Source organism: Miniopterus schreibersii, assembly GCF_964146895.1.
Source record: "Miniopterus schreibersii genome assembly, chromosome: 4".
In the NCBI taxonomy this organism is placed as follows: domain Eukaryota; kingdom Metazoa; phylum Chordata; class Mammalia; order Chiroptera; family Miniopteridae; genus Miniopterus; species Miniopterus schreibersii.
In genome coordinates, this window is record NC_138105.1 from 17844032 (window position 1) to 17871221 (window position 27190).

At 43.9% G+C, this 27190-nt stretch overlaps 2 protein-coding genes across 3 annotated transcripts; both read right to left on the bottom strand.

Annotated features, from left to right (window-relative positions):
• Window positions 1-27172, bottom strand: LOC308555977 (protocadherin beta-6-like). Of its 2 annotated transcripts, XM_081134853.1 has the most exons (2): window positions 24710-27068; window positions 1-196 (listed from the first exon to the last, which is right to left on the bottom strand). In XM_081134853.1, exons 1-2 carry the CDS (start codon window positions 26982-26984, stop codon window positions 84-86), a joined length of 2388 nt encoding a protein of 795 aa, XP_080990979.1. In that variant the 5' UTR covers window positions 26985-27068; the 3' UTR covers window positions 1-83. The 2 variants fall into 2 exon arrangements, with proteins under 2 accessions (XP_080990979.1, XP_080990978.1); XM_081134852.1 differs by lacking the exon at window positions 1-196 and having other exon boundaries at window positions 23672-27172.
• Window positions 7657-15370, bottom strand: LOC308555573 (uncharacterized protein). Its single transcript, XM_081134001.1, has 2 exons — window positions 12870-15370; window positions 7657-10293 (listed from the first exon to the last, which is right to left on the bottom strand). Exons 1-2 carry the CDS (start codon window positions 15266-15268, stop codon window positions 7719-7721), a joined length of 4974 nt encoding a protein of 1657 aa, XP_080990127.1. The 5' UTR covers window positions 15269-15370; the 3' UTR covers window positions 7657-7718.
• Window positions 27173-27190: the final 18 nt, after the last annotated feature.

Here is a 27190-nt window from a genome sequence, read left to right on the forward strand (position 1 = left end):
GGTCCCTGAACCTCCCCTGAGACACCTCAGTATCCTCAGTTTGCCAAGAAAAATAAAAGATTAAATGTTTAAAATAAAAATCTTTATTGGATGTTGAATCCAAAGCTATTCCTAAAGTTCTCACTTTCCTCTGCATTCTTACCAGTGTCGTGGACTGGAAGATTGGGAATGATCGGCTTCAGAAATTTAAACTCATCTGTCCCCGAGCCTCCCGTCAGACACACCTCGTACTGGTAGCTCTGGGACAGGGTCCCCGCGCCGCTGACGTCCACCAGGGGGCCCGGAAAGCGGCCCTCGGGCGCCGCGCAGCCCCCCGCCCAGGCGGCCCCGCTCCGCCGGCACAGCCGCACCGCCACGAGCGCCAGCACCGAGAACAGGAAGAGCGACGACACGGCCGCCAGCGCGACCACCAGGTAGACGGTGAGCGGGTCGGCCGGGGCCGCGTCGGCCGCCGCGTCGCGCGCGGGCAGGTAGGGCTGCGAGAAGCCGTCCACCAGCAGCACGTGCAGCGTGACGCTGGCCGACAGCGGCGGCTCGCCGTTGTCCTTGACCAGCACCAGCAGCCGGTGGCGGGGCGCGTCGCGCTCGCTCAGCGGCCGCGCCGTGCGCACCTCGCCGTTGTGCGCCCACACGCCGAACAGCCCGGGCTCCGTGGCCCTGAGCAGCTGGTAGGACAGCCAGGCGTTCTGGCCCGAGTCGCCGTCCACCGCCACCACCTTGCCCACCAGGTAGCCGGGCTCGGCCGCCCTGGGCACCAGCTCGGTGCAGGGCGCAGAGCCGTTCTGCGGCGGGTACAGCACGAAGGGCGCGTTGTCGTTGGCGTCCAGCACGCGCACGCGCACCAGCGCCTGGCCGCTCAGCGCCGGCGCCCCGCGGTCGGTGGCGCGCACGCGGAACTCGAAGGCCTGCAGGGCCTCGTAGTCCAGCGCCCGCAGGGCGAACAGGTGGCCGTTGTCGGCGTTGACCGACACGAGCGAGGCCAGCGGCAGGCCGGGGTCCGGGGGCGGCAGCAGCGAGTAGGTGAGCTGGGCGTTGGCGCCCGCGTCGGCGTCGGTGGCGCTGACGCTGCCGATGTGCAGGGCGGGGCTGTTGTTCTCGCGGATGAAGAGGGTGTAGGAGGTTTGGGTGAAGGCGGGGGCGTTGTCGTTGACGTCGGAGACCAGCACGGTTATGTGGTGCTGGGTTGTCAGCCTGGGCGTCCCCATGTCGGTGACGGTGATGGTGACGTTGTACTCGGCTCTTTCTTCTCTGTCTAATGCCCTCTTTGTTACCAACGTGTAAAAGTTCTTGACTGAAGGTTTTAGAAGAAAAGGAAGGTCCTCCTGGATGGAGGAAATAGTTTTCCCATTGTCCCCAGAGTCAGGATCGGAAACACTGAAAACAGCAACTACAATCTCAGGCGAGTTCTCTGGGATGGGGCTGGTCAGTGCAGACACGGTCACTTCTGGGGCATTATCATTGACATCCACCACCAGCAGGAGAAGAGTGCATTTTCCTGAAAGACCTCCCCCATCAGTGGCCTTGATGTCCACTTCATAAGACCGAACTGTTTCAAAATCTACCTGTTTTCTCAGTCGAATTTCTCCTGTCATCGGATTTACCTCCAAAGTTTTGCTAATATCATCTGAAGGCTGAAAGAACGAGTATACTATTCTTCCATTGATTCCACTGTCTATGTCGCTGGCAGAGACGGTGACAACCAGGCAGCCTGCGTTGCTGTTCTCAGGAATATGCACCTTGTAGAGTGGCTGCCCAAACTCAGGGGCATTATCGTTGACGTCCACCACTTCAATGCGCACCTGGGCGCTCCCATGCAGAGGCGGAGAGCCGCCGTCCAGCGCTGTCAGGGTTAATGTGATTTCAGGCTTCTCCTCCCGATCCAGCTCTTTGTCCAAAACCAGCTTTGGGTATTTTCTGCCATCGCTGCGATTGTGGGTTAGAACTTGAAAGTGAGGGTTGGGGCTGATTTTATAGTTCTGAACATTGTTGCTTCCTACGTCCAAGTCCAGAGCATTACTCAGGGGAAATGCTGTTCCTAGAGGACTGTTTTCTGGTATTTTTAGAATCATTTCTCTTTCACTGAACACAGGAGAATGATCATTTATGTCTTCCACCCTTAGTTCAGCCTGAAATATCTCTAAGGGATTTTCCATTAGCACTTGGAAATGTAGTACACAAGGCTCAGTGGAACCGCATAGCTCCTCCCGGTCTAGTTTTTCATTTATGAGCAAATTCCCGGTCTGAACCTTGAGCTGCAAATGGTCTTTGTGCCCCTGAGAAATGATCCGGGCCCCGCGGGTGGACATCTCTGTCAACCCCAATCCCAGGTCTTTTCCTAGATTTGCCACAAAGAATCCTCTCTCTGTTTCTTCCACTACAGAATAAGGCCCTAAATCGGCGCCCACCCCAGGCATGCTCAGCAAAACAAAGAAAACAAGGACTTGCCTTTGTCTCCAGTTGCGCATCCTTCCAATCTCCATTGCTCTTTTCTGAAAATTTGGTTCACAGGAGCTTCCTGTATGTACACCCAAGATCCTAGCAGCCTGTCCCCGCAGCCCAGAATGGCAGAACTATGCCGAAAACAGAGTTTTAAGGAGGTTTCACACTCACTTTTGCTCTGGCTGAGAATGCTGTTCTTCAGCTTCCGGGCAGTGTGAAGCTGTGTGACTGGATGCGGGAGAGGCGCAGGCAATTCCGTTTTCCATCATTTAACCTGCAGCGCCACCACGCGTTCTCACTAAGTCTTACACTTTCTGGTTTAACATTGGATACAAAATTCTCCCAATGTATGGAACAAATCGCGCAAATTGCGTTCTGTAACATTAACCACTGAGTTCTGTTTTCGCGTGGTTTTTGTCTGTTCATACAGAACTTTTTGTGTGGTTTTGGTGTGTTCAGATAGAACTCTGTGTTGTTGCACAGGAGGAGTACAAAGGGCAAACTGTCACATGTTACTGCTTAAAGCTGTTGAGGGATAATGATTAAATAAAATAATTACATTTAAGCTGAAAATGACATAGATTTAGGAGCAAACTTTTTCCAAATAACAATGTAACAGTTTCACATGTACAGATTTTTCATGGTATATATTGTAGAATTACAAATAAGTGGATACTGCAGGATTGCAACCAGTAATGGTTCTAAGGAGAGTGTTTAACTAATACCTTATTAAAGAGTAGGTCACTTCTTCTTTCCAACATCTAAGCCTGAAAGCTGTGAGGTTTTGCAATTTTCAAATTATTGGAAAAACATTTCCCAAATAGGAAGGTCTCAAGGTTATGCCTTGGGATTTTTTTTTAATTATCATGACACAAATAATTTGTTTTATTCTTTTTAAAAACTGCTTTAATGAGATATCATTTGCATACCATGCAATTTACCCATTTACAGTGTATAATTCAGTGGTTTTTAGTATATTCACAGAGTAATGAATCCATCACCACAGTCAATTTTAGAACATTTTCATTATCTCAAAACCCCATACTCTTCAGCTATCACCCTCCTTCCCCCCATCCTTCCTGCCTCAAGCCCTAATCAACCATTAATGTACTTTCTGACTTCTTTGTTCTGGACTTTCATATAAATGGAATAAAACAATATGTGGACTTTTGTGACTGGCTGCTTTCACTCAGCATGTTTTATTAAAATGTGTTTTTATTGATTTTTTAAAGAGAGAGGAAGTCAGAGGGGGAGAGAGAAACATCATTGTGAGAGCCCGAAACCTTTTGGCACAGGGTGACGCTCAACAAACTGAGCCACATGGGCCAGGGCTCACTTAGCATGTTTTCAAGGTTCATCCAAGTTGTGGCATGTGTCAATACTTCATTCTCATGACAGGATAATAGTCCACTGTATAGATACATCACCTTTAGTTATCCATGCCTCTGTTGATGGACATTTGAGTTGTTTCCACTTTTTAAATATAGAATGCAATTTATTACTTCTTGTGGTTTGTATCACAATGAATAATGCTGCTATAAACTTTCATATGCAAGTGTTTGTGTGGACATATAGTTTCATTTCTCTAGGAGTAGAATTGCTAGGTCATATAACATATCTGTTTAATTGAGGAACTGCCAGATTGTTTTCCAAAGCAGCTGCACCATTTTACATTCCCACCAGCAGTGCATCAGCATTCCAGTTTTCCCACATCCTCCCAACTCTTGCTGTTATCTGACATTTTGATTCCGCTATCTTAGTGGGTGTGAAGTTGTATCTCATTATGATTTTTATTTGCATTTCTTTGATGAGTAATGATACTAAACATATTTCCATGTGCTCATTGGCCACTGCATATCTTCCTTGGAGGAATGTCTATTCAGATCTTCACCCATTTTTAAACTGGGCCATCTGTCTCTTTATAAAACAGATAGAAGTCTCTTATCAGATTTGTATTCTTTTGCTCCATTTTTCCATTTATAATATTTGAATTGAATTTCAGTGAAGATTTATGATATCTTTATTCATTTGGTGTTTTTGTTAGTGATTTTTAGAAGTTTGTTAATTACCTTGTCTGGGGTTAAAGCACCTAATCAATAAGGCCTAAACTGGTATAAAAACCTGTGTGTCTTCCTTTGGCCACAAGTGGTACTACTAGACTGGTAATTTTCCTCCAAGCAGCCAATCTGTGGTAGGCAGAATAATGGTCACTCACCCAAAGATGTCCACACCCTAATTCCCCAAATCTGTAAATATGTTATATTACATAGCAAAAGAGACTTTGCAGATATAAATAAGTAGAGGACCTTATAAACAGAAGATTACCCTGGATTATGTGGGTGGAACAGAACCTTTCCTGGTTACGGTTCAAAGGGAGATGTGACTACAAAAGAATAGTCAAAGATATAATGCTGCTGGCTTTGAAGGTGGAATGATGGCGTCATGAGTCAAGTAATGTAGGCAGCATCAAGAAGCTAGGAAAGACAAAGAAATGGATTCTCCTCTAGCGCCACCAAAAAGGGATGCATTTCTGCTGACACCTTGATTTTTTTAGCCCAGTAAAACACATAGTTGAGGTCTGACCTATAGAACTATAAGGTAATACATTTCTATTGGTTTTTGTTTGTTTGTTTGTTTTGGCTAATCCTCACCCAAGGATAAATTATTTCCACTGATTTTCAGAGAGATTAGAAGGGAGGGAGGGAGGGGAGAGAGAGAGCATACACACAAAACATCAATGTGACAGAGACACATGGATCGTCCCCCCCCCCAAGGCACTCCAGCCAGGCCCAGATCAAACCTGCAATCCAGGTACATGTCCTTGACTGAGAATCAAACCCTCTACCCTTCAGTCCATGGGCCAGCATTCTAACTATTGACCCACACATATGCCAGGGCCATTTTTATTGTTTTAAGCAACTACATTTGTGGTAGTTTTTATAGCAGCAATAGAAATCTAATACATAATACAAACATAGATCCTCATGCACTCAGTAGCTGAATCAACAGAAATTTATCAATCTACAAGAATAGTATTATCACAGAAAATGCTGAAGAAAGTTGTTTATGATCCCTGACATTTTTTCAGCCAACTTTTTAAAAGGAGTTGATGAAAACTATGGTTAATTTTAACACAAAATAACTGGAACCTATCATTTTTCCCTATTACATTTCCAGAATCTCTAAATTATTTAGTGATAAAAATTCCTCCACAACATTGCATATACTTTTCTAAAATTATTTTATCTAGGATTGATAACAGAATACAACTGCTTTAAAATAAATGCTATGCTAAAATGGATACAGTATATTTAGTCTGAATAAGGGACTTACAAAGACATATATATAATAAAGCAAATTTCAACTTTCTGAAAGAAGTGAAAATATATTTTAGGGATGATAGAAAAAGACTAAAGGGATAGTATAAGAAATACAACCATACGATACTTCTAGTCCCTATTCAGAGCATTCATTTCTGAATAGTAAATGTGATGATATGTTGAGAATGTACAGGAAGATATTTGGGCTGATTCATTTATAATGAAGATCAATTGTGGTGCCTGATCTACCTTAGGTCAGTGCTTCTATAAGAATTTTGTTTATTGGTCAAGAGCAGTGTGGCCATCGGTATAGAAACAAATACAAACTATGGACCAAAAGTTACATTTCTACATAGTTCAGTTCATGGGATAGATGGACTTCACTTTCTTAGGAAGACAATGCTACCAGTTAATACCTGCCATTTTATATAGCACATGGGTTAAAAACTGGGGTACTCAATTCAAGTAGACTTAGAATAGATTTCAGATATTTCCTTTTATTACTCAGACTTGTAAGCAAGTTACTTAACCTTTGTTAGCTTCAGTTTCTCATATGTAAAAGGGGACACTAAGCCAACTCCCTTAAGGTTTGGCATATTGAGGATTCAAAAGATAATTAATGTAAAGCACTTTTAACTAAACTGGAATTCAAGAAATAAGAGCTTAAAACAGATCAGTTAGCTCACACTATACACTTAAGATCTGTGCATTTTACTTAATATGCAATGTTTTAATGAAAGTTCTTAATGTTGAAGCATTAAGATTGGATTTCCTGGAGGCCACAAAACTAAAATGGTGGTAGCTTAAACGAGATAGAAGTTCCTTTATTTCTCAAGTAAAAATAAAAAGTTCAGAAGCAGGCAGTCCAGGTATAACATAATGAGTCTGTGATCATCAGGGACCCTTCTCTCCTTAAGTTTATTCTATACTGCCTGTCTTCATCCATTACTTCCATTCTTATTGTTGCCTCATGGCCCACCAGGGTGGACTGTGTTCCAGCCATGGCTCACGCATTCTAAGCAGCAAGAACTAGTTAGAGCAGGATGAAAAGAAACCCCTTCAGACCTGAGTCACCTCCCTTTAGACAGCTTTCTAGGAGTCTTCCACAACATTTGTATATGCATCTCCTTCACTAAAACCTAGTCAAATGCTCCCAGGTAGCTGCCAAGGAAGTTGGCAACATGTATTCTTGTGAAGCAAACTAATGCCCCAAGTGGAATTTGGGATCTGTTAGAAAGCAGAAAAGATGAATGGGTGTTAGCTTGCCACTGCATTTTTCTGTCACAGGTGCCCATTGTTTCTCAAATGGGAAAACCCAAATTTGCTGCTATGCTATTTCATCTCACTGGATAAATACTGTGTGGCTCCCCACCCCCACCTTTGAACATCAATGAAACTAAATGGAAAGCAATTTTAATAATTAAATTAAAACCAGCACTAATATATTAATGAAAGGAAGCACAATTAGTATAACATTTTAAGAAAAAAACCAATATGAGCAGTAAGTACTAGTAGGGCAGAATAAAACAGGAGCCAAATTCTCCTGGTGCCAGTTCTCTGTGCTTCCCGGTTAGGCGTGCCTCGGCGGGAGTGTTAGTGCCTTACTCCTCCTACATAACTAATGGGTTAAAGTTTAATAACTCAATCTCAAGAAAACAGAGGCAATTATATAGAATTAACTTTTCACTGTTCCCCCCCCCCCCCAATATATTCAAAGCTATTCCAGAACAAGGGTTTGTACATTATTGACTTCATCAGTCTTTTGACAGGCAAGTTTTAGGACCACTTATCTTTTATAATAATGAAGAAAAGATAAGATACCATTCTTTAAAATAAAGGAATAATATAAGAAAAATTGCTTGGTATAATTTAGAAATTCATAATAGGTTGTCAGAAAAACCATCACCTGGAGCTTACCACTTTTAAAGATTTGTAATAAGAGATTATTGTCACTTATTACTAAAAGTCATTCCTGAAGTTGGGGTTTTCCTCTTTTTCTGGCCCAGGGTAATGTCCCTGGGAATTGGGCACAATAGGCTTCAGAAACTTGAACTCGTTGGTCCTCGAGCCTCCCGTCAGACACACCTCGTACTGGTAGCTCTGGGACAGGGTCCCCGCGCCGCTGACGTCCACCAGGGGGCCCGGAAAGCGGCCCTCGGGCGCCGCGCAGCCCCCCGCCCAGGCGGCCCCGCTCCGCCGGCACAGCCGCACCGCCACGAGCGCCAGCACCGAGAACAGGAAGAGCGACGACACGGCCGCCAGCGCGACCACCAGGTAGACGGTGAGCGGGTCGGCCGGGGCCGCGTCGGCCGCCGCGTCGCGCGCGGGCAGGTAGGGCTGCGAGAAGCCGTCCACCAGCAGCACGTGCAGCGTGACGCTGGCCGACAGCGGCGGCTCGCCGTTGTCCTTGACCAGCACCAGCAGCCGGTGGCGGGGCGCGTCGCGCTCGCTCAGCGGCCGCGCCGTGCGCACCTCGCCGTTGTGCGCCCACACGCCGAACAGCCCGGGCTCCGTGGCCCTGAGCAGCTGGTAGGACAGCCAGGCGTTCTGGCCCGAGTCGCCGTCCACCGCCACCACCTTGCCCACCAGGTAGCCGGGCTCGGCCGCCCTGGGCACCAGCTCGGTGCAGGGCGCAGAGCCGTTCTGCGGCGGGTACAGCACGAAGGGCGCGTTGTCGTTGGCGTCCAGCACGCGCACGCGCACCAGCGCCTGGCCGCTCAGCGCCGGCGCCCCGCGGTCGGTGGCGCGCACGCGGAACTCGAAGGCCTGCAGGGCCTCGTAGTCCAGCGCCCGCAGGGCGAACAGGTGGCCGTTGTCGGCGTTGACCGACACGAGCGAGGCCAGCGGCAGGCCGGGGTCCGGGGGCGGCAGCAGCGAGTAGGTGAGCTGGGCGTTGGCGCCCGCGTCGGCGTCGGTGGCGCTGACGCTGCCGATGTGCAGGGCGGGGCTGTTGTTCTCGGGGACGAAGAGGGTGTAGGAGGTTTGGGTGAAGGCGGGGGCGTTGTCGTTGACGTCGGAGACCAGCACGGTTATGTGGTGCTGGGTTGTCAGCCTGGGCGTCCCCATGTCGGTGACGGTGATGGTGACGTTGTACTGGGCCTGGCTCTCTCTGTCCAGCGGGCTGTCTGTTACTAGGGTGTAAAAGTTTTCCAAGGAAGATTTTAGGAGAAAGGGTAGGTTGTCCGGAATGGAACAACTTATTTTCCCGTTTTCTTCCGAATCAAGATCGGAAACACTGAAAACTGCAACCACATTCTCAGGCGAATTCTCAGGGATCTGCCTGCTAAGTGCAGACATGGTGACTTCTGGCGCGTTGTCGTTCACATCCGAGACTTGAATCAGAACGGTGCATTTTCCAGACAAGCTTCCAGCATCTTTGGCTTCGATATTGACCTCATAGGACTGAACTGCTTCGAAATCAAGTTGTTTTTTCAGTCGAATGTCTCCGGTCACGGGGTTGAGCTCAAAGGTGTTTCTAATCTCCTCTGGAGCCTGGAAAAGTGAATAGGAAACCTCTCCATTGACTCCTTTGTCTACATCCGTAGCAGAGACCTTGACAATCAGGAAACCTATGGGACTGTCCTCAGGGACCTGAGCCTGATAGAAGGGCTGCTCAAATTCAGGGGCGTTATCGTTGACATCCAGGACTTCCACGTAGACTTGAGCGGTGCCGGACTGGGGTGGAGAGCCGCCGTCCAGGGCGGTGAGTGTTAACCTGAGCTCAGGCTCCTCCTCGCGATCCAGGGCTCTGTCCAGCACCAGCTCTGGATATTTCCTGCCGTCGCTGCGTTCTCGGGTGAGGACCCGAAAGTAGGAGTTGGGACTGATCATATAGTTCTCAATATTATTTTGGCCTACATCTACGTCCTGCGCCTTCTTCAGAGGAAATGCAGTCCCGGGAGGGCTGCTCTCCGATATTTTCAGCACCATATCTCTCTCCACAAACACCGGAGCATGGTCGTTTATGTCTATTACTTGTAGCTCAGCTTGAAAAAATTCTAAGGGATTCGCTAGCAATACCTGGAAACGCAGCACACAGGGCTCTGTGTGACCACACAGTTCCTCGCGGTCCAGCTTCTCATTTAGCCACAAATCCCCCGTCGCCTGATCGAGCTGCAGATGCAGTTTGTTCCCTTTGGAAATGACCCTAGCCCCCCGCCTGGAGAGTTCCCTCTGCCCCAGACCCAGGTCCTTTGCTAAACTGGTTACCAAAGAGCGCCCCTCAGTCTCCTCCTGCACAGCATAGCGCCTGGGTTCAGCGCCCGCCTGAGATAAGCCCAAGGAGAGAAAGAAGAAAAGGACTTGCCTTTGTCTGCAAATGAGCTTCCTGCCGGCGCCCATCATCCGTGCTTGGTACAGCCTCCCGCGAGGCTGGTTCCGCTGAGCTGTGAACTCAGTACCTGAGACTGTGGTGATTGCACAGCATACCTCAGGAATATTCCAGCGAGCTAGTCCTTTTGAGAGGACCCAGCCCTTCTTCGGTGGCACCCTAGCTTCCCAGTGGGCTTCCGGGCTCTGCTGGGTGTTTTGTTTGCTAACGGGGCCGCAGCGGCGGATCCGGTTAGTACCTCCTTATCCTGCAGCGCCACCACGCGGCCTCTCAGGATATTACACTTGCCAGGACGAACGCGGACGCGCTACCTTTAACTCCTGCCTGCGTTGTACAGATTACAACAGACTTTACCAGCCCTGGACCTTACGGTGCAGACAGTAGTCTGAGGACCATTAGTAGGGACTTTTTACCCTTTAGTAATGCTGAGTTTGCAGCAAAAACATTTATGTAACAGCCCGGCTGAGAAGAAAGAATAGATGCAGGAAAATATTTAAAATATATAATTGGAGTAACATAGAAATCTTTCAGAATATACTTTTATTGCCATGGACTGTGGGAATAATTATTAGCTATTCAGGAACCTTGTACAAATTATTTAACTTCTGCCTCAGTTTTCTCATCTGTAAAGTGGAGATTATAATAGTACCTACTACATGGGGTTGCTGTGACTTCTCCCCTTACAGATAAGGAATCCGAGGCAGAGAGAGATTAACCTTATAAACACGCACACACGGCATGTAATTTGATGCTACCAGGTAGCTGAGTTTGCACGAGTCCATTGCCACGACTAGAAGAACACCCAATAGTCACGTGGTAGAAGAATGCATGAGCAAAACTAGCTCAGAGAGAAGTTACCATGTTAAATGATGAAACAAGGAGAGGCTGGAGAGTTCATCTAATAGAGGTGTAACCTGTGACAGCAGTGGTGATTCTGTATTCAGAAGGATGTCCTATTTTTGATAACTCCACTTCTCTTCTTACAGTGTCTTTTTATTATTAAAAAAAAAAAAACCCTTTTATTTTGAAAAACTTCAAAACCATAAAGAAGGAGAATAGTATGATGAACGTCCAGGTACTCATAACTGGCTTCAACAATTATAAATATTTTGCCATAATTGTTTATCTCCCTAACATTCTCATGTCCCAGACAAACTAAATTTTTACCCATAAATACTTCACTGTATACCTCTAACATTTTATAACCTAAAAAACCAACTACAGTGCTATACCATGCTTAAGAAATTAGGTTACTATTATTTAATATGAATCTATATTCAACCTTTCTCAAATTCTTTCACAGTTGCTTGAATCAAAATTCAAACAAGATTCACCACACATTACATTTATTTCATTGTGGAAAATTCCCTCCTCCCCTTTTCTATATCATCTATTTGTTCAAAGAGGGAAAAAAAAAAAACAACTGGATAATTTTACCCCAACACTTTGAAAACAAGTTATAATTTTACTGCTGTGAGTTTTTTTGTCCTTAGACTATATCCTATTAGTAATACACAGTAAGGGCACTATTTTAAGAGTTACCAGCACTAATTTATAATATATTCTGAATACATCTATGCAAAAATTATCTGGACAATGTTTTAGAAAAAGCCGTTACAGATTATTATGACAAACAAAGCTTCTCCTTAACCCCCCAGCATCTCTAAGTAATTTAATTGTAATTTGTTTCTTTTTAATATTACATATATATTTAAAACTAATCTTTTTCTTACGCTTTCCTGATCCAGCACTGTAGCATATTGAATTAGCTTTTAAAAATTCTTTGAAATTAAAGGAAGGAAATGTGTTTTAAAAGATAAGTAAGGACTATTGTAGAAACATTACTACAATGTGAGGAAATTAATAAACTACAGAAATCAAAATTATGTAATATTTGTATTCAGGGTCATTAATATTTTCTGTGAAATGAAGGTCATATGTTCAGATAACAAGGAAAAAAAAGCACAAAGTGATCTTTCCATTTTTTTATTTGAGATTTGATTAGGTCAGAGATTTAATAATAATAATTAAATAATTCAGAAAAACTGGGTTATAAGTTTATAAGAAAATACCACATGCCAATATATACACTATTGTTTTCAATTATAGAAAAGACTAAACAGGAATATGAATAAGAGAAAAATATTTTTTCTCCTTAATTATGGAGAAACTAGCAATGTGATATCTAATGATAGAAAAGAGTATAACATCATAGCAAAGTCCAAGTGGCAGAAAGATTTAGCAAGGATAGCTCTGCCATTCATTATCAGTTGGTGATCTTACTGAATTTACAGAACCTCTGTGAACATCTGTTTGGTCATTTCAATAAAACCTTCTCTCATAGGTTTACTTCTAAGATTAAAAATGTTAAAATAGTGCATGGTATATAGTAAGTACTTTTTAAAAAGCTTTAAAAGATACTGCATAATCTGTGCTTCTAAAACTTAGGATAGGTATACATCTTCAACACTGAAATCAACTCAGAAAATTAAAAAGCAATAAAGTTTGAAGACAATGAAATTTACAACATCTCAAACAAAGTTTATCATGTAATAGACTGAGCACAATGTATAACTGTTAGAGATGAAATAGACACATGCATTCCATGCTTCGTAGAGGCTTAGGGATAAAGCCGTCCCCTTTTCTGTGTAAAGAAATTTACACTGTGACTTTTTAAATGCCTGAAATAATGTGAAACCCCTATCCACAGACAACACATGATAAATTTCCTAGGAATGTATTCACTGACACATTCCTCCCATTTATTCTTGATTTTTTATCAGAAACCCAAATCATTCCGAAATGCTGGATATTCTTCCACTTCCCTCCCTGTCCTCTGGGGCTGCAGATCAGAAATAATTGGCTTCAGGAACTTGAACTCGTTGGTCCCCGAGCCTCCCGTCAGGCACACCTCGTACTGGTAGCTCTGGGACAGGGTCCCCGCGCCGCTGACGTCCACCAGGGGGCCCGGAAAGCGGCCCTCGGGCGCCGCGCAGCCCCCCGCCCAGGCGGCCCCGCTCCGCCGGCACAGCCGCACCGCCACGAGCGCCAGCACCGAGAACAGGAAGAGCGACGACACGGCCGCCAGCGCGACCACCAGGTAGACGGTGAGCGGGTCGGCCGGGGCCGCGTCGGCCGCCGCGTCGCGCGCGGGCAGGTAGGGCTGCGAGAAGCCGTCCACCAGCAGCACGTGCAGCGTGACGCTGGCCGACAGCGGCGGCTCGCCGTTGTCCTTGACCAGCACCAGCAGCCGGTGGCGGGGCGCGTCGCGCTCGCTCAGCAGCCGCGCCGTGCGCACCTCGCCGTTGTGCGCCCACACGCCGAACAGCCCGGGCTCCGTGGCCCTGAGCAGCTGGTAGGACAGCCAGGCGTTCTGGCCCGAGTCGCCGTCCACCGCCACCACCTTGCCCACCAGGTAGCCGGGCTCGGCCGCCCTGGGCACCAGCTCGGTGCAGGGCGCAGAGCCGTTCTGCGGCGGGTACAGCACGAAGGGCGCGTTGTCGTTGGCGTCCAGCACGCGCACGCGCACCAGCGCCTGGCCGCTCAGCGCCGGCGCCCCGCGGTCGGTGGCGCGCACGCGGAACTCGAAGGCCTGCAGGGCCTCGTAGTCCAGCGCCCGCAGGGCGAACAGGTGGCCGTTGTCGGCGTTGACCGACACGAGCGAGGCCAGCGGCAGGCCGGGGTCCGGGGGCGGCAGCAGCGAGTAGGTGAGCTGGGCGTTGGCGCCCGCGTCGGCGTCGGTGGCGCTGACGCTGCCGATGTGCAGGGCGGGGCTGTTGTTCTCGGGGACGAAGAGGGTGTAGGAGGTTTGGGTGAAGGCGGGGGCGTTGTCGTTGACGTCGGAGACCAGCACGGTTATGTGGTGCTGGGTTGTCAGCCTGGGCGTCCCCATGTCGGTGACGGTGATGGTGACGTTGTACTCGGATCTCATTTCTCTGTCCAGCGGTCTCTCTGTTACCAGGGTGTAGAAATTTTCTACTGATGGCTTCAGGACGAAGGGGAGACCGTCTTGGATGGAGCACAGCATCTTTGCATTGTTACCTGAATCTTTGTCTCTAATTCTAAAAACAGCCAGGATAGTCTCGGCTGAGTTTTCTGCAACTGAGCTAGTAAGTGATGACATGAGCAGTTCCGGCGGATTATCGTTTATATCTGTCACCTGAACCACCACCGTACATTTTGCAGAGAGCCCTCCGCCATCCTTGGCCTGAATAGTTAATGTGTAAGATTGCATTTCCTCATAGTTTAATTCGGCTTTAAGATGAAGGCTGCCAGATGTTGAATTGATTTGAAACGTTTGAAGAATTCTTTCAGTGGCATAAAAAAATGCATAAACTATTTCCCCATTACTTCCCGTGTCCAAATCTCTAGCGGACACGGAGACAACCAGGGAGCCGACGGGGCTGTTCTCCGGCACCTGCACCTTGTAGAGCGACTGTACAAATTCAGGGACGTTGTCATTTACGTCCAGAACCTGGATGCGCACCAGGGCGCTCCCGGATCTGGGCGGAGAGCCGCCATCCATGGCAGTGAGTGTTAAACTGAGCTCAGGCACCTCTTCTCGATCTAGCAATCGATCCAGTACTAATTCCGGATAGATATTCCCCTCCCCACTATCATGCACATTAATATGGAAATAGGCATTGGCGCTGATGGTGTAGTTTTTCAAGTTGTTGGTTCCAACATCTGAGTCCTGTGCCCTTTCTAGGAGAAATGCCGCCCCTGGAGTGGTGCTTTCTAATATTTTCAAAGGAATCTCTCTCTCTAGAAACACTGGAGAATGGTCGTTGATGTCTCTGACCCAGAGTTCAGCACGGAAAATCTGAAAAGGCTTTTCCAGTAACAACTGGAAAGGCAGAGCGCAGGGCTCCGTGGGACCACACAGTTCCTCTCGGTCTAATTTCTCATTTAGAAGTAAATCGCCAGTAAGCGGATTGAGTAGTAAAAATTGTGTGTTCTGATCCGAAACGATTCTAGATCCCCGAGCTGACAGTTCCCCCACCCCCAGCCCCAGGTCATTTGCTAGGTTGGCCAGAAAGGTGCCTCTCTCGGTTTCCTCCGCCACAAAATACCGAAGCGGTTCCGCGCCAGCCCAAGACACTCCCAGAAATACACAAAGAAATAGGACTTGCCTTTCCCGCACCGCGCGCTCCACGCTGGCCTCCATTCCTCCTTTCATCAGTCTTTCAAAACCACCTTCGCTCGGTCCCACGCAGCTTTCAGAAATGGCAGCAACAGAATCCTTAGAAGTGATCTTATAATGGCAATGCTTGTGGGGAGGGTTCCCCACCTTTCCCCAACTCCTGTTAGCACCGTTTCCTTTCCTCTACCTTTCTGGCTGGCCAGATTTTCCCCTTGCACTGGAATCTGCAACATCCTTTGTAAAGTCTTCTCTCCCTCTCTCTAGCCAGCAGCGCCACCTTGCGTTTTGTGGATGTTTTTCCCGTTTTCAAGGATAGAACAAAAAGATAGGGGGTTAAAAAAAATAGCAGCAGCAGTGATTTTATGTTCCCCGGGACCTTTGCTGTTTCATTCCATCTTTTTCCTCAAATGGTCACAATAATGCTAGTACTTACATCGTCCTCTCCTTTTATAATCTGAAGTCATAGGAAAATAAATAGGTTGTTTTCCTTAATCTGGGGGCGTGAAATTAAACTCTGAATCCCCATCAGGAGAAAAAATTTAAAAACACATACCTTCTGCTTTTAAAACTGATAGTAAAGACGATATAAGAAAATGAAGTCTTCATCAAAAAGTCAACCTTTATTTTTTTAACTGCTTAAGAATAATTCCGTTCATACTGCAGAGTAACAGGTCTTTTTTCGGTTCCTTGTGAATTAAGTAATCCTTCTGGTTTCAAGGTCTTCACTCTTTACCCGTGATATTTTCTGGAACACATTCTGTACCCCAACCTTCACCCACTTTAGGTAATAATGACTTAAATTACTGTTCATATATAATTTCAATGGCTAGCATCTCCAAGGGTATGCAATAAATACTCTTTAAATTAGCAATAGCAAGTGGATCATTCTTACCTTTGTGAAAGTGCTCCTAGTATTTCAATTTTAGCTATGAGGGTTGATCTCGACTTGGGGTAAATGTTCCTTTTTTGGATTAAGCAAGTTTTCTTCCTTTTCTTTATTCTTTCATATTTTAAAATAATTTTTGACATTTGTTGAAATTGTACCTTCATTCTTTAGCTCTTTAATTCTCAAGTTCTTGCTATAATGATAGTGAACCATGACGTATTATTGCTTTAATGCAAAAGTGGATTTGATGTGTCAACATTGCTTTAGGACTTTTCTGGCCCACGTTACTCTGTGTATGTACCTGTGTGTGTTTGACATCTATGGTTTTGGTGTTAAACTATCAGGCCTCATAGAATGGATATGGAACATTTCCATCTATTTTAAAAATATATATTTTATTGATTTTCTTTAGAGAGAGAGGAAGGAGAGGAGAGAGAGACATTGATGTGAGAGGGAAACATCGATTGGCTGCCCCTACCAGAGATTGAACCCACAACCCGGGCATGTGCCCTGACCCCCTGACAGGGAATCGAACTGGCAACCTTTCAGTGCACCAGGCAACACCTAACCAACTGAGCCACACCAGCCAGAGCTCCATTTATTTTTATGCAACAGAATAGTTTTTATATTCATATCATCTGTTTCTACATGCTTAATTACAACTTGCCTTTAAAATGGGTTGGGGTTTGTGGGTTCACTGGTGGTAAATCTGTGACTCTTTTCCATTTTACTTTGGTTATTACTCTATACAGGCTGTTTTCTTTGAAGTAATTTGTATTTTATTTTTTGAAACCATTCATTTAAAAAACACTTAATAAATTTATTATGCTTTCGTTATATTATTTCTTTTTAGATACAGCCCTATTCTTATTAATGTTTAGTATTTTAAATCCTTATTCATAGGGAGACTTACATTTATTTTACTTATCTTTTAAAATGCTTTTTTTCAAAATAATATCTAATCTTGGTTCAAAAATTAAATAGTACTAAGAGGCTTATAATAAAATACAGTAGTTTTCTGCCCATTCCCTCCTCAGTTTCTTAGTTCCCTTTCCAATAGGCAGCCATTTTTAGCTCTTTCAGTTATTTCTTCTGCCATTAACCTGTATTCTGCTATATTTTATTTAATTCATTTTAGATGTTATCAGTTGACCCTTTATTATGTTGGATTCGGTTTTAGCTCTTGTACACTTCCAAGGATCTTTGATGCCTTCTTTCACTCTCAGTATCATTGAGAGCATTGTTGTGTACTAATTACTTTTTCTCACTTTTTTCTTGAAGTTAATAATTGCTTTGATTTTTCATTTACTTAATTTTCTTTATATATATCACTTATTCTTCCCATACTTCCAACTGCCTCTCAGTACAATTTTCCACATGATCATTCCAATATCTCCTGAAATATCAATTTTCTACATCTACATCTGCTGCACAGATATCACTCTGGGACTTTCCTTTGTTGTCATTCTTACAATTTTTCTTTGACTTTTATTCTGGTTGTCTCCTTTTTCTAGGGTTTTGTTTCTTCTTTTTTGTTGTTTATTCTGTGGCCTTAATAGATCACATCATCCAATAGTTTCATCCAATTGATATATGTTGGGGGAGTTGATGATATCCTTCAAAACGCCTGTCTCATATAGCTCCAAACTGGATTAGTCTATATTTGAGACACAACTGTCATCCTGGGATCATCCTTCAACATCATCTGGAGATTCATTTCACCTCTGTTCTGTTTTGGATCTTCTTTTTTCTATTTCTTCAGACTTCCTCTCTCTTAGGTTACTCTCTCATTTTAATATCTTCCAGTAGTTTCCAGAGAATGGTGTATGAGAGTTAAATTATGTTGTGACCTTAAGATAAATTATTTTTATATTACCCTCATACTTGATTAGAAGTTTGATTATAAGGTATTAGATTGGAAATAACTTTTCTTCAGAATTTTTAAATATTTTGTCAATGAGCTCCCTAAACCAATGTGTTTGTTAAGAAGTCTAAAGTGAATCTTATTTTATATCTTCATATGTGACCTGTATTTTTATTTCTTGTTGTAGTATGTTGTCACTGTCCAAAGCATTTCAAATTTAACACCAATGTGTCTTGGTTTGAGGTTATTTTCATCCATTGTACAGGAAAATTGGTAAACTTTTTCAACTAGGAAACTAATTTCCTCCAGCTCTTATAAATTTTCTTGAATTACTTTATTGACATTTTTTTTTTCTTTTTTTTGGAATTATTACAATTCAGATGTTGGACCTCTGGTATAGACTCTAATTTCTTTTCTTTCTTTCTTTCTTTTTAAAATCATCTCTAGGAGAGGACCTGGAGACCTATGTCTTTTTGAAAAATATGTGTTTTTTGTTGTGGTGGTGGTAGTTGTTTTTAGAGAGAGAGTAAGGGAAATGGGGAGATAGAAACATCCATGACAGAGAAACATCATCCATCAGCTGCCTCCTGCACGCCCTCTGGTGGGGATCAAGCCCATAACCTGGGCATGTGCCTTGACCAGGAATGGAACCAGTGACCTCTTGGTGCATGGGCTGGTGCTCAACCACTGAACCACACCAGCCAGACTCTAATTTCTTTATTTTTCTGGGTTTTTTCCCCCTCTCCAGTTTGCTATTTTTAAATATTTTTGCAATATTACCTGGGATATTTTCTTAACTCTATCTTCAAGCCTTTCTATTTAGATTTTCATTTATTAAGTTCATATTTTCCTTTTTTTCTTTTTAAATATATCTTTATTGATTTCAGAGAGAGGAAAGGAGAGGGAGAAATAGAAACATCAATGATGAGAGTCATTGATCGAGCCCACAACCGGGGCATGTGCCCTGACCAGGAATCGAACCCCGATCGCCTGGATCCTAGGTCGAGGCTCAACCACTGAGCCATGCCCGGCCGGGCATACGTTCATATTTTCCAAGGGCCCTATTTCTGTAGTTATTTCTTAGGTGCAATCACTTATTTTGTCACCTGATATTAATAACAAGTGTTTTTTTTTTTTTAAATCTTTGTTTTACCTGTTCTCAATAAACCTTAATTTCTAAAATATGCATGTCTCACAATTTCTCTCTTCATTCTTTGGTTCTTAGTTTAAATATCACTTTATTAAAAGCTTACTATATTAGCAAGAATTACATTCTATATAACTTCTATATATAAATATGTTCTATATAATTTCAGTCTGGAACTATAAACCCATAACAACAATGGCTTACACAAAAAATAATTTCATTTTTCTCTCATAAAAGAAAACTAGTAGCTGAATTGCACTTCATACCTGAGACCCAGTCTAGTTCCATCTTGTTGCTTACCATCTGCAGGACTTGTCCTTAACCTCATAGTCCTAGATAGCTGTCTAATATCCAGCCACTATATTTCTATCCAGACCAACGAGTAGGAGAAAGAAAGGCTGTGCCTTCCTTTTTAAAGACTACTTGCATAAAGCGTTCCACGGCACTTGTGCTCATATCTCTTTGGATATAACTTATTTAAAAGATCACTTACTCCCAGCCACAAGAGCAGTTGGGAAATATAATCTATAGCCCACATATCCGCATGGGCAGCTAAAAAATTGGAGGTGTATTAGTAATAAATAAGGGGAGGAGACATATATTTGAGTATAATTAGTAGTGTATATCATACCCATTCAGACCACACTTGTAGCCTCCATTGCCCATTAGAAGCAAACGGTCAAATTAATAGTCTGATTTAATTAGTTACTAGCAGAGCATATTTAATTTCTTCATATTGGTGGTGTGTTTTGTAGCTCAAAGAATTCTTTTTTTACAGAAAGTTTAGCCCCCCCCAAAGCAATAAAGTAATGAATTCATTTGCTGGGACACGAACCTTTGAACCAATAATGCTTCCCATGCTATGGTATCTGTCATCCATTCCTACTTCCTTTTTTTTTTGTTTTTGTTATCCTCACCTGAGGATATTTTTTCCATTGCTTTACAGATAAAGTGGAAAGAAGAGAGGGAGGGGGAGAGAGAGAAACATGGATGTGAGAGAGAGACATCAACTGGCTGCCTCCTGCACATGCTCCTAATGGGGGCGGGGATCAAACCTGCAACCCAAATATGTGTCCTTGACTGGGAATCAAACTTGATACCCTTCAGTGTGCAGGCTGACACTCTAATCACTGATCCACATTGGCCAGGGCTATTCCTACTTCCTTTTATGAACTTTTTAAAAATTCAGGGCCTGGAAAGATTAAAACTTGATTTTACAGACTCCTTTGAATTAGTATTCTCTATGTAAATTAGAGTTTACCAATGACATTCCTTCACATGAGCCTTAGGCAAAGATGATGAAATAACAGACTGAAATTCATTAATTAATTTACTCAACACTCATTCATCTATATTTACTTCAACACATTTTTTTCTAGGTGCAATAGGAAAATAGCCCTCTCTGTGAAGAGATTATACTTTAGTGGGGAAGGGAGATCATTGATTTGTCTGGGCATATTACCCCATGGATGGAACACTGGATTAAATGAACTCAAAGAAAAAATAGCCTAATATATCATTGAAACTATGGCAAAATTTAATCTTCATATTGACAAGACATTAGGCAGAGCTCATTTCTGAAACTTATGGTATAGTTAATTCAGAAGAAAACAATAAAAATGATGGACAAGACTTTTTTAAAAATAACTTTGAAAAGATCAAAGAGCTAAAAACATAATGGAAATAGCTCAATTTTTTATGAAAGCCTGAAATAGAGGGTAAACAGTGTATAAGGACAACAAAACTTATGCCCTCAGACTGTTTGAAAATATTTGCCCTTGGGCTTTAATTTGAGGCTATATGGGATTAAAGAAATATAAATCAAGGTTCAGGGCCAACCAAAGGTGTCACATTTTATAGGAAGAGCCTCCCCATTTTAAGGAACCCCATAGGGCTACATCCATAATATAAACACAGTATAACATCAACAAATCTAAACCTGACCCCCCCCCCCCTTCCAACTCCAGGGAATTATATAGAAGGATCTCTGGTGTTAAGTTGAGCAGAAGACAAAGAAAAGAAACCGTGCCTGGTATTAAAAAAAAAAAAAGAAAAGAAACCATGCCTGGGAAATTCTGCCTATAGATTGGTCCTCATGTGTGTTTGTATTTTGAATATTCATAAAGTGAGCTGCAAGGGACCTCAAGCCATAAACTTGGTTTGTGGTGGTCCCATACTGATAGTGTTTCGAGAATCCTGGCTGAAATGAATGAAAATCTGTTTTGAAAGATGGAACATACAACCTAGGCTTTGAGGATACCATACAAATAAATATTTAAGGGTAATTAACAATATAAGGCACACAAAGAAACAAATAAGACATGAATGAGAAGAATCAGAAACAATGCAGCAGAAATTGACCCACACAAACTTCACATATTGGAAGTATTAGATTTAAAAACCATTTATACTTACTAGATATAAATAAATACATACTTGAAAATATCTGCATAAAACAGATTGAAAGGGTACACTGAGTTCCAGGGGAAAAAATAATACAAAATTATCAAAATCAAGATAAAACCTGAGAAATATAATGAAGTTCAAGCATAGGAAATAAGTCACCTACAGACAAAGAAAATAGGTTTCAGACTTATCCTCATCAACATTCAATACTAGAACACAATGGAAATGTCCATCAGGTTCTGAAGGAAAGAAATTATGGCTCAATAACTTTATACCTAGCCAAGATGTTGCTCAAATACAAAGGTAACTGCAGAAAACAGAAAAGAATTTATAAAATATTTCATTAGCACTTATGAGTGCTTATTGGGCGGGGGGGGGGGGGGACTCCTTTGGTATGAAATTTAGCCAACTTATAGAACAGTATAGAGAAACTAATGTAATATTTGATGTCAACTAATCTCTGAGGAAAAGTTGACTCAAGAATTCTATACCCAGCTAAATTGTACTCCTCAAGTATGTGAGAATTCAAGAAATACAGCACTTATAAATTCTCCTTTAAAGAACTACATATGATTAAATCCAGCAAAACAAGGGATGAAAAAATATAAATGATTGAGGTAAGGGGAAACTGGGGTAAAATGACAGTACAGACTGCATTTCATTCCAGTTTGAGCACACCAGTTTATCTCAATTCCCTCCTAAAACTTCATCTAAGCAATAGAGAGCAAAGGTTTAAAATAAATAGATCTGTAAAGACAAAAAGATTTGGAGAAGAGTAATCAGGGAGACAAGTCAAGAAATGCCTTCAAAAGACCAGCAGAGCAAATAATCCCTAACTTAAATTCCATACCAAACAAAATTAAAATTTGGTTTTATAACATCTGAAATTTTCAGATGTTCAAATTCTCAATAAATTTATTACCAAATATTCTTCAGAATTCAAGGGAGTAAATTTTAAAAAACAGGAAGACGTAAAATCCAGAAAATGAAATTAAACTCAGGTGAGAAACAATAGAAATTCCCAGAATGATAGGTAAAGCAAGTTCCAAACTGCCAGCTATGCAATAGGTCTACAGAGCAAATAGTATACATTTCAGCAGGAGTCTAAATAGCTCCAGGATGACTCCAAGAAAAGATAATGGAATGGAAATATTTCTTGATGAGTTTAATAATACAGTGAGGAACTTTGGACTTTAGATAGTATGGGGAAAAGTTAAAAATATGTACATGGAAAAGTAAAGTGAAAATGAGGCAATTTTTACTTGAGGTAAAGAAAAGAAACAAAATATCAGTACACCATGAGGTTAGGGTGTAAGCAATATCTACATAGTCATAATTATATAAACACTATTAAAACTGAATTTTGTATGATATTGCTAGGAGAGAGGATGGGGTAGGAGAAATGTGTGTGTGGGGGGGGGGGTTGGGCATGTGCATACACATTCCCCTAAAGAAGTAAATAATATCTAAAACTAAAATTTGAATAAAAGCATTCTATAAACATATTATTTAGAAATATGGAAGTAAATATTATGGAAAAACAGTTAAATGCTTCAAAAGTTGTTACCTCTGTACAGACTTGAATAAAATAGAAACATTTGTAGCACTGTGTGACAAATTAAATTTCTAAAGCATAAAATGTCGAAACAGTTATGGGAACTATTCTTATATACATTGTGAATGTTGTTAATGTTGATAAGTTAACTATATATAACAGAAAGTGTAAAGTGAGGCGAGGAGAAAAGGATGAAAGTGTAAGGAGGCCTGACTTGCTCATTGTAAAGCTGGCAGTTATGTTACTGTGATCATCTTGTTTTTAACCTTTAGGGATTAATTAAGCTTAAGCAAGTTCTATAGTTTCATATTATTTTGTCTCATTATATGCAAATAAAATATGATAGTTTTAATCATAAAGCTAGCCATTTATTATGGGTCCATTTTATAACATTGTTTCCATTGATTAACCTTTTTATATGAATTCATAGAAATGCTTTTAGAATGATGTTGACTTAATATTAATGGTAACTATTTCTGAGGGCTGGAATAATAATGTTAATTTGCTTTCCTTTTTCTTATTGAATATGTTTGAATGATGTGACTGTATATTAAAAGAATGAGAATTATTATTTACATACTCAAAACCATTTATTATAAACAAAGTAATCATGAGTCTACCAATATTTTTCTACTTCTTTCTATTTAACAGGAATTGAATCCTTTAAAGTTATAGTAGGTGGTCTAATTAAATGCTATCAATTTTGAAAGAAAATACTCAACTTAGAAAACATCCAGCTAAAATATTAGTTCACTTAAAAATACACAACAGTTTTTTTGAAACAACATTACAGGGATCCAATAATTTACGAGATCACAAAATTTTTTGCATAAGTGAAAATGATTATTAAAACTGAAAGCCATCATTTAAAATACTTAGACTCATGCTGATAATCATAAAACACAATTCTCCTAATCATAACAAGATATCAATGAACAAGCTCAAATATCAGGAATCTGAAAACATTTGTGATTTCCAAAAATCTTAAAATCCTGAGATACGTCATTGCTCTGCTATTGTATGATCATGCAAATGTGGGGGAAAACCCGACGGAACAACAAAAGCACCTAGAGATTCAGAATGTGAAATACTTCAACAGGTTGCAATAACTATAAATATGGCAATAATGATGAATGTGTGAACATGTAAGCCCTTTCTGTGAATGAAAGGGTTGGGAAGTAATACATTAGTGAATATTATCATTTATCAAGTCTTGTCAAGATGAGATTCCTAACTGAACTCAAAATTATTTCTAAGGTTAGTGTTATCCTCGGTGCCTCTACCAGCCCATTCACCCATAAAGTTGGAGAAGTTGGTCTGAGGAACCTGAATTCCCTGGCCCCTAAGTCTCCGTTAAGACACACCTCATACTGGTCCCCATGCTACTGAAATCCAAAAGGAACATCCAGGCCATACTTGAAGGTGGGATTTTTGTCCATGACGATCTCAAACTCTGTTATCTGGGGAAATTAGAGATGTTACCAGAGACACTGCATCATGATGAGATTCCTAATTGAATCCGAAGTTATTCCGGAAGATGGCATTTTCCTGTATTTCTTTGCTAGTGTCTTGGGGTGGGAGGTTGGGGATAATCGGCTTCAGGAACTTGAAGTCATTACTCCCCGAGCCTCCCGTCAGACACACCTCGTACTGGTAGCTCTGGGACAGGGTCCCCGCGCCGCTGACGTCCACCAGGGGGCCCGGAAAGCGGCCCTCGGGCGCCGCGCAGCCCCCCGCCCAGGCGGCCCCGCTCCGCCGGCACAGCCGCACCGCCACGAGCGCCAGCACCGAGAACAGGAAGAGGGACGACACGGCCGCCAGCGCGACCACCAGGTAGACGGTGAGCGGGTCGGCCGGGGCCGCGTCGGCCGCCGCGTCGCGCGCGGGCAGGTAGGGCTGCGAGAAGCCGTCCACCAGCAGCACGTGCAGCGTGACGCTGGCCGACAGCGGCGGCTCGCCGTTGTCCTTGACCAGCACCAGCAGCCGGTGGCGGGGCGCGTCGCGCTCGCTCAGCGGCCGCGCCGTGCGCACCTCGCCGTTGTGCGCCCACACGCCGAACAGCCCGGGCTCCGTGGCCCTGAGCAGCTGGTAGGACAGCCAGGCGTTCTGGCCCGAGTCGCCGTCCACCGCCACCACCTTGCCCACCAGGTAGCCGGGCTCGGCCGCCCTGGGCACCAGCTCGGTGCAGGGCGCAGAGCCGTTCTGCGGCGGGTACAGCACGAAGGGCGCGTTGTCGTTGGCGTCCAGCACGCGCACGCGCACCAGCGCCTGGCCGCTCAGCGCCGGCGCCCCGCGGTCGGTGGCGCGCACGCGGAACTCGAAGGCCTGCAGGGCCTCGTAGTCCAGCGCCCGCAGGGCGAACAGGTGGCCGTTGTCGGCGTTGACCGACACGAGCGAGGCCAGCGGCAGGCCGGGGTCCGGGGGCGGCAGCAGCGAGTAGGTGAGCTGGGCGTTGGCGCCCGCGTCGGCGTCGGTGGCGCTGACGCTGCCGATGTGCAGGGCGGGGCTGTTGTTCTCCGGGACGAGGAGGGTGTAGGAGGTTTGGGTGAAGGCGGGGGCGTTGTCGTTGACGTCGGAGACCAGCACGGTTATGTGGTGCTGGGTTGTCAGCCTGGGCGTCCCCATGTCGGTGACGGTGATGGTGACGTTGTACTCGGCCTGGTTCTCTCTGTCCAGCGCTCCTTCTGTTACCAAGGTGTAGAAATTCTCTACCGATGGTCTCAGAAGAAAGGGGAGATTATCGTCTATAGAACAAATAACCTGTTGGTTATGTCCAGAATCTGCATCTGATACACTGAAAACTGCCACTATCATCTCTGGCAGGTTTTCAGGGATGGGGCTGATGAGGGACGACATAGTCAGTTCAGGAGCATTGTCATTCACGTCCAGGACATTGATGACTATCGAGCATTTTCCTGATAGTCCCCCGCCGTCTGTCGCCTCAACATCCACGTGATAAGATTGAAATTCCTCAAAATCCAACGACTTTCTCAATCGAATTTCTCCTGTGATTGCGTTAATTTCAAAGGGTTGGTTAAGGTTATCGATTTGAAATAGGGCATAAGATACCTCCCCAAAGGATCCTGCATCTAAATCTGTCGCTGAAACGGTGATAACCAGAGAGCCGAGGGAATTATTTTCAGGAACTTGCACCTCATAGAGTTCCTGAGCAAACTCGGGGGCGTTGTCATTGATGTCCAAGACCCGGATGTGAATCTCGGTGGTCCCGGACCGGGGCGGAGACCCGCCGTCCAGCGCGGTGAGGGTCAGCCTGAGCTCCGGCTGCTGCTCGCGGTCCAGCGCTTTGTCCAGCACCAGCTCTGGGAACTTCCTGCCGTCGCTGCGGTTGCGGGTGAGAACGTGGAAGTGAGAGTTGGAGCTGACTGTGTAGCTCTGGAGGCTGTTGCTACCCACGTCTAAATCCTGTGCCATTTTCAAAGGAAATGTCTTTCCTGGAGTAGTAATCTCTGATATTTTTAGTAGCATTTCTCTGGCGGGGAACTCCGGGGCGTGGTCATTTATATCTCCGACTCGCAAGGCAGCCTGGAAAAACTGCAGGGGATTTTCCAGTAACACCTGGAAAGGCAGCACACACGGCTCAGTGGAGCCGCACAGCTCCTCCCGGTCCAGTTTTTCATTTAGCAGCAAATCATAGGTCTGTGCGTCAAGCTGCAAATGCTGTCTGTTCCCCTTGAAAACAACCCGGGCTCCCCGCGCGGCCAGCTCTCCGGGACTGAGTCCCAGGTCCTTTGTCAAGCTGGTCACAAATGTGCCACTTTCTGTCTCCTCCAATACAGAATACTGAATCAATTCTGATCCCACCTCCCACAGAAGCATCAATAGAATTAAAGTTGCCACTTGCCTTTTCTTGCGATGTGCTTCTGTTTGCGCCATTTCTATTGTTATGTCTGATTCCAGGGGGCAAATCCGTTCTCACTCCCAACCACCACGTCCACCGTTGACCCTCCAAAATGTCTTTGCTAACGAATTTCTAATTCGTTCTTTTAACTTGCTTGGCGATGACTGCCTTCCTGAACACGTCTTGGCTTTAGCTTAAATGTGTTCTGTATTTTTTTCTTGGGTTTCTCGGTGAAATGGCG

Excerpts from the sequence above, each read along its gene's own strand:
- LOC308555573 (XM_081134001.1), bottom strand. The coding sequence starts at position 15,268 with ATGAAAGGAGGAATGGAGGCCAGCGTGGAGCGCGCGGTGCGGGAAAGG. Across the intron at positions 10,294-12,869 it reads CGGAATGATTTGGGTTTCTG|CAAACAAAACACCCAGCAGA; the intron begins ATAAAAAATCAA and ends CGGCCCCGTTAG.
- LOC308555977 (XM_081134853.1), bottom strand. The coding sequence starts at position 26,984 with ATGGCGCAAACAGAAGCACATCGCAAGAAAAGGCAAGTGGCAACTTTA. Across the intron at positions 197-24,709 it reads TCTGACGGGAGGCTCGGGGA|ATGAGTTTAAATTTCTGAAG; the intron begins GTAATGACTTCA and ends GCTCGGGGACAG.